This window comes from Echinops telfairi, unplaced genomic scaffold, assembly GCF_000313985.2.
Source record: "Echinops telfairi isolate 266 unplaced genomic scaffold, ASM31398v2 ScPeMD7_28;HRSCAF=97, whole genome shotgun sequence".
Lineage (NCBI taxonomy): Eukaryota > Metazoa > Chordata > Mammalia > Afrosoricida > Tenrecidae > Echinops > Echinops telfairi.
Window position 1 is genome coordinate 1,210,805 of NW_022103925.1, and position 7,551 is coordinate 1,218,355.

Consider the following 7,551-nt stretch of genomic DNA (forward strand, 5'->3'; position numbering starts at 1 on the left):
GTGTGGCCTCTTGGGAACCGCTCGCCGCCTCTGTCCCAGATGTTCAAGCTGCTGGCCCGAGCGTACGCGGATGTGCACCCCATGATGACGGACAAGTCGGAGCAGCGCTGTGGGGGGAACTTTCTTAAGAAGGGGGGTATCATCAACGGGGCCGACTGGTACAGCTTCACCGGAGGTGCGCGGAGGGAGAGGGCCGAGTGGGGCGCGGTCTACTGTGGGCGGGGCCTCCAAGGCGGGATGACCTAGCAAGGCGGAGTTGTGCTGGGCGGGGCCTGCCGGGGCTGGCCAGGGCTTTCCTGGGGGGTGGGGAGGTGTCTGGCTGGGCAGGGTGGGGCAGAGCTGGACAGGGATCTGGTGCAGGGCTTGCTGGGCAGTCTGGCAGGCTGGGATAGGGTCTGTGCAGGGCAGACAGGTTTGGGCGAGAAGGCGTCGTGATGGGAGGGGCAGAGCAAGGCAGGGTTTGGTGAGGCAAGAGGCGGGGCCGGGCAAGGTGGGGTCTGAGGGAGCTGTGCTGGGTGGGACCGGGTCTGGCGGGGATGGACGAGGTCGAGACAGGGAGGTGGGCGGGCAGTTTCTTCCAGGCACCCTGATTTCGGAACCTGTAGCCACCACTTACGGTGGGTGGCGGGTGGGGCACACCCACGTCTCAGCTGCTGACTTCCCAGAAGCATGTCGCCAGACCTAGTCTCGGCCTGGGAGCTCTGCTGAAACCGGCTCATTATCCAAGCAGCAGGCAAGCATCCGACAGCCACCACAATGCCTGACCACTGCCGTGAGGGGGTCCCCCCTCACTGTGACCCACCCTGCAGGACAGGGTAGAACTGCCCCTATGGGTTTCCAAGACTGCTCCTCTTTGCCGGAGTGAAAAACGTCATCTTTCCCCCGCCGAGTGGCTGACAGTTGTCCACTGCTGGCTGTCCAGTGCACAGTCCATTGTCTTGTTAGATGAGGTGTTTAAACCGAAGACCTGAACGGATGGGGCGAGGCAGAGCAGTGGGGCCCGGCTGTAGTGGACCTGCCCCCAAAGCCTTTCTGGGCCGCCCTGCTGGTCAGTTGTCCAGGCCCTGACTCTGCAAAACAGAGATGACAGGATCTCCCTCCTTGGATTGTTGCCGGCCGAGCCGGAGTCCACGGGGGTCAGATTTCTCAGGAGTGCGGGCAAGTGAGGACCCCGCGCCCAGTGAGTCTGCTGGAAATTGATTCACGCTCGCGTGGAGCGGACCCGGGTCCGACCTAGGGCCTCAGTCTCCGCTCCTGTAAGGTGGGCGCCCTAATACCTCCCCGCGGGCTCTGACCCCTGCGCGCCCGCCGGTCCCCAGGCATGTCCGACTTCAATTACCTACACTCCAACTGCTTCGAGGTCACGGTGGAGCTGGGCTGCGTCAAGTTCCCGCCCCAGGAGGCGCTCTACACCCTCTGGCGGCACAACAAGGAATCGCTGCTCAGCTTCGCGGAGATGGTGAGCGGGGCTGGGGAAGGGGAGGGACGCACGGCGAAGGTTAGGGCGCACCAGGCGGGCGGGGATGCCAAGGTACTGGGTGAGGGGTAGGGGGCTTGGGTGAGGGTTAGGCGCTCTGGCTGAGGCTCCAGGGCCCTAGTCTCCCCCTCCCCCAGGCTGTAGCGCTCGCGGCCACTCTCAGGTCCCCACTTTGTGTGGGCCACCGTTGAACGTCCCCGCCCCCCCACTCCTGGTGACCCCAAGTGTGCGGGTGGGGTTGGGCTCCGATCGCCAAGACTTCCTTCCGTGGCACCTCCGGGAGAGTTACCCACGTGAGTGGTCACGTACAACCGTTTCGGGACTCAGGGATGCCCGGTCCATTTGCTTGTTGCTCACAGCGATCCTGTGCGCATCAGAACGGAGCACCGCCTGGCCCCAGGCCATCTGCGCAACATAGTTGCAGCCACATGTCCGTCCATCTCATCGAGGGCCTTCCTGTTCCACGAGGCCGCCGAGCCTCTACCAAGAATGATTGAAGCCCTGCCCCTGAAAACAGTCCAAGCTTCCCCGTGCTCCCCTCTAAGGAGCCCTCGGGCTGTGCTTCTTCCAAGACAGAGCCGATGGTCCTTTAGCAGTCCGTGGTACTTTCAATAGTCTCCTCCACCACCACCGTTCGAATTCACCCATCCCCCTTCAGTCTTCCTTACACCTGTCCAAAGTCCACCTGCCGGCGAGGCGATGGAGAGCCCGTGGCTGGGGCCAGGCGCACCGTGGTCCTCCACGTTACAGCCTTGCCCTGTGATGCTCTCGAGGTCGTGTGCAGCAGATTGACCCAATGCAACATGTCATTTCACGTCCAGCCTGCAGCTCCGTGAGAGCTGCCTGCCCAAGACCCCTTGTCCAGGGCACCTGTCCTCCCACAGGCTGCCCACTGGCACAGCTTCCAGCTTCACAGCCACAGCTCAAACTGACCAATGGGGGCGGGGGTGGGGTGGGTGAAAATTAGGCATCAGGATTGAAGGAAGGCTTGTGAACCATCTGCGCTAGGCAGGTGACGCAGCCGTACTTGCTGACGTGCGGGGGACTTGCAGCCCTCGCTGCTGAAGACGAAGGGTGGCAGCCCCCAGTGTGGACGACGACTCCATGTAAGACAGATCCAAATCCTCACCGCTGGACCAGAAGGAACATCACGATCCGCGGAGAAAAGGTTGAAGTGGTCAAGGGTTTCGTCTTACATGGATCCACAAGCAATGCTGGTGGACACAGGCCTCCGGAGACCAAAAGACGCTCTCTACTGCCAACTTCCTCCTGGCTTTGGGCGGCGATGGCCCTCTGCAGAGACCTGGGGCAGGACAGTGTGGCCCCGCCACACTGACCCATAGTAGTGCTGCCTCCACGCAGTCAACTGCCCCCCCCACCCCCGCAGAAGTGTGGAGCCACTCATGGACCCTGAATGGTCCAGAAGCTGGCTCTCACAGATGGGGAAACTGAGGCCGCAGCCTCTCATCCAAGCGGAGGCCCTGGCTCAGAGGGGAAGAGGCTGCATGGGTCCGTGGTCGGTCCCTGAGCACACCCCCAGCTCCTGCCTCCCTCCTGGTCAGGTGCACCGCGGCATCAAGGGCGTGGTGATGGACAAGTTTGGGAAGCCGGTAAAGAACGCCCGGGTGGCTGTGAAGGGTCTCCGCCATGACGTCACTGCAGGTACGGCCCCCTCCTCACCCCATGATGTTGCCGCGTCGGACCCCAGCCCGGTCTCAGGAGCACTCTCTCTCTGTCCCCAGCTCCCGACGGTGATTACTGGAGGCTGCTGCCCCCGGGAACCCACATCGTCATCGCCCAGGCCCCTGGCTACTCCAAGGTCATCAAGAAGGTCACCATCCCCGCCCGCATGAGGACGGCCGGCAGGGTAGACTTCATCCTCCAGCCTCTGGGGGTGGGGCCCAAGACACTCCTCCCTGGGCCCCAGAGAGGGGCCCTGGGGGCCGACGGCCTGCAGGAAGGGCTCCCCGGGGTACGGAGGCAGCCCCCCACCCATGGGGGCAAGCCCTGGTGGTGGTCTTACCTTAGCTCGCTGAGCCCACACAAACCTCGCTGGCTGCTCAAGTACTAGGCAGCCCCCCAGAGCCAAGCCCCTCGGCCTGGGGAGTTGGCCTCTGAGCACAAAGGCACTTTGGTCCCATTAAAGTGTTTTCACTCATCAGGCACTGGGGGAGAGGTTCTGTGTGGGCTGCCCTTTGGGGATACGGGGCACCCACCCACCTGTGGAGCTGGCAGCCTGGCCCCGTCCACCACAGCAGACAGGGCAGGGCTAGATTTCTAACCTGACCTGTCAGCTCTATGGGACCCATCTGTCTAACTGCACCAAGTCTCTGACCCCCGGGGGGCGGCTGTTCACATGCCCCTCCAGGTCACAGGTGGGGACACTGAGGTCAGGAAGGGCCTGGGCTCACACACCAAGTGGCAATTGGGCTTCAGGGGAGTGGAGGTTCAGGCCTATAACCAATGTTTATAGGTTCAGGTGCAGGCACGGTGGAGGTGCAGGCACAGATGCGGTGAATGTGTGGGCACAGGTGTGAAGGCAGGGGTACAGGTGTGGGCACAGGCACGAGCATGGGTGTAAAGGTGTGGGTCCAGGTGCAGTGAAGGTATAGGCATAGGTGTGAAGGGGTCAGGTCAGGGTGCAGGCGAGACCCTGAGTTGTGGGGTGACTCCAGGGCACAGCTTCCTCCCTCACTGGGCTCTGGGGACTTCGTCTCCCCAGCATCTGCACTGCAGTTCCTGGTGCCCTTCAAGAGGTGCCTGCCTCCCTCTCTTGCTTGGAGTGAGGGTAGTGGTGGTGGTGTAAGTCACCCTACACCAGCAGAGCCTCCTTCTTGCACACAGAGGGCTGTCTCCAGGGGTACAGTGTGCTGTTGGTGGCTGTCGTGGAGACCCTGGCTCACAGCACCCTGTGGCAGTGCTAGGGGGGCCTGGGATAATCGCCAGTCGTGCCTGCTCCATCAGGGGCTCCTTTTATGCACAGCCACATCGGATGTCATTGTTGGGGGATGCTGAGTGGGCCTTGAGCCCCACAGCACACAGACAGATGCACAGCCGAAGGAAACACTGCCGGGTCCTGGGCTGACCTCACCACGGTGCCTGTGTCCAAGCCCACGGATGCAGCCACTGCGTCCGTCCATGTGGGCGAGGGCTTCCTCTCTCACCGCCCTCCACTTGACCAAGCACGACGGCCTTCTCCAGGGACCGCTCTCTCTGACAGCACGTCCACAGTCCGTGAGAGGAAACCTGGCCTCTAGGAGCCCGCTGGTGTACTTCTTCCACGACAGATGTGGTTGTCCTTTGAGCAGTCCAGGGTGCTCTCAATGTTCTTCTCCAGCACCACTGCTCAAATGCACCTATTCTTCTATGGCCTTCCAGATTCAATGTCTGACTTGTACGTGTGTATGAGGCAGCGGAGAACACCGTGGCTGGGGCAGGTGCACCTTAGTCCTCGAAGGAAGACCCTTGCGCTTCAGTGCTCTGGAGAGGTCTTGTGCAGCAGAGTTACCTAATGCAACACGGCGTTTGATCTCTTGCCTGCTGCTTCCACGAGCAGTGACCATATCCAAGCAGGACGAAATCCTTGACAACGGCAACCTCTTCCCATTATGTGACCTCCTGGTCCAGTGGTGAGGATGGGGTCTTCTCTAGCGTGTGCTGTCACCCATCCTGAAGGCTGCAGTCCTGGATCATCCTCACGGTGCTTCAGGTGCTGCTCCCTGCCAGCCAGCGAGGCCGTGTCACCTGCATGCCGGCCATGAGCCACCTCCCTCGCAGCGCGTCTTCTCCAAGCACTACAGTTGTGACATCAACAGAGGCATGGACAATGTTTGGGAATGAAGGGCTGGCCAACGGGCTCTGGTGGCCCAGTGGTTAAGCGTTGGGCTGCCAACCATTAGGTCAGCGGTTCAAAACCTCCACGGAGTTCAGCCCCTCCATGGAGAAAGACTGGGCTTCCCACTCCTGTCAAGAGTTCTGGTCTCGGAAACCCACAGGGGCAGCCCCACCCTGCCCTACGGGGTCTCCAGGAGTGCCATCAAGTCAATGGTGGGAGGTTTGAGAAGGAGGTAGAGCGCAAAAGGAGCCCTGGGTGCACGGAGAGGGAGTGTGGGGGAGGGCACAGGCAGGGAGACGTGGAACAATGAAAAGAACAATTTATGAAGACGAGAGCGTAATAAATCTGCCTCCTCGGTAATCAGCTTACCCGCTAACCGTGTTACCGGCTAACCGTGTTAGGTCAAGCCACATAAGGCCAAGGAGAACTTAATACACATCCATTTGGGCCAGGTCCCAATGCACTTCTCAGAACCAAGCCCGTCTACGACGAGGTAATGAAACAAATCAGGTTTCGGAGCAATCGAATCACAGAGGCCACACACTCAATTTCGCAGATACACACGGAGCGACTGCTACACACACCAGGGAGAAAGCCCCATCTTTATCCCTAGGGGCGGCTGGTGGTTTTGAACTGCTGACCTTGTGGTTAGCAGCCCCACGCATAACCACTACGCCACAGGGCTCCCACCGCATGCTCCATAGGGTTTTATTACTTTTAAGGCTTTCTCACGGGGATTTGAGTGGAAGTTTGCAGAGAAACTTGGTTTTTCCATTCACCAGTTGGGACACATTTGGGTTGGTGACAACAGTTACCACCTGTACCCTCCCAGGGCTGGTGGTTCCACGGAGCACCCCCCACCCCCACCCCAAGGTGTTTGTTGGGCTCAGTCGTCAGGCCCACCTTGTCTGGAGGGTCTGATTCGACAAGAACCCCCAGCCTTTGTGGTAGTGGACAAATGGGTTCCCTGTTTACATCGCCGGGGGACCCTGCCCCAACCACATCCTAGTAAAATGAGGAGGAGGTAACTGCAATTTGGACGCCTCCTGTGGGAACCCTCTGCTCTGCACTGTCCCGGGGCTCCCCAGGGTGGAGAGTGAGCCCCAGAAGAGGGCGGGGCTCCCACCAAGACCAACCCTCGGAAGGTGGAGCTGGCGGAGGACTTCACTGGGCGGTGTGTCCACCCTGTGCCTCAACTCCCTCCACCTTGTGCCTGAACTGCTTCCGCTGCCCCCTACCACCTGATGGGCGACATGCCTTAGAATATTGTGAATCCGCTCCCCACACACAGATGACTCTTCTAGAATCTCCCGACGCCCCATCCCAGATGTACCCTGTTCCAGAATCGCCCCCACTGCCCACTGCCCAGCTAAGGCCTTCGACCCTTGACTTGGAAACAACCCTGATGGTCATGTCGGGACCGTGTTGCTCATCCACCTGCTCCCCAACACCCCCGATGCTGCCTGGGGTGGGCAGCCTTTGCGAGTCTGCCTTTGAGTCGGGGTGCTCCCCGCCTGCGGGGAGCCACAGCATTTAGGGCAGCCAGAGAGGACACAGCTCCTGGGTGTGACCCTTGCACCGCTCCGCGACTCACTCTGCTGCTGCGCCCTCCCCCTCGACCACTGTCCAACTACCCAGAGGCAGCACGTGTGAGGCCCCTCCCCATGCCTCCCCCTGCCAGTGCCCAAATCCATTGTGCGGAGGAAGAGACGGGCAACTTGGGGCCAGTCCCCACGCCGGGCCTGCATTACACCATAAACCACCCTCACATTATTTTATGAGAGTCATTTTTTCCTCCTTCCATTTTCGTACACAAATCGAATCTTTGTAGAACCAGTCCATCCTAACTTGCCTGTTACGGGCTTTCATCAATAATAATATACGATCAATTACTCCGAAGTAATGGATTAGCAAGACAGCCATCCCCCCCGGCTCCCAGCCCGCGTCTGTCTGATGGGCCCTGGCCACGCCCTGGCCCTCGCCCTCGCCTCTGGGCCATCTTTACCTTTTAGCTGAGATTAAATTTATTCACAATTTACTGCAGCGCTCGCTCCGGGAGGGCGTTCTCTGTAGAAGACGCCACTAGGGGGAGCGCCGAGGGGGTGGGGTGGAGCCAGAGGGCCTGTGCTCGGGATCTGACCTCCGTCTGTCTTTCCTGGCCATACAGATCTCTCTTCTTTTATCAGAAAGTTGGGCCCTAGGAGTGTCCCCCCCACCCCCACCCCCTGTCTCCAACCCA

The 7,551-nt window shown here is 60.4% G+C and overlaps 1 protein-coding gene across 1 annotated transcript in view; it reads left to right on the plus strand.

The window, feature by feature from the left end:
- Positions 1-3,548, plus strand: part of CPZ (carboxypeptidase Z) — a 13,534-nt gene extending 9,986 nt beyond the window's left edge. Inside the window, exons 6-9 of the mRNA XM_004715064.2 lie at positions 40-175; positions 1,320-1,459; positions 3,040-3,139; positions 3,220-3,548. Coding sequence (XP_004715121.1) covers positions 40-175; positions 1,320-1,459; positions 3,040-3,139; positions 3,220-3,548 — 705 coding nt within the window. The remainder of the gene's footprint in view (positions 1-39; positions 176-1,319; positions 1,460-3,039; positions 3,140-3,219) is intronic.
- Positions 3,549-7,551: the final 4,003 nt, after the last annotated feature.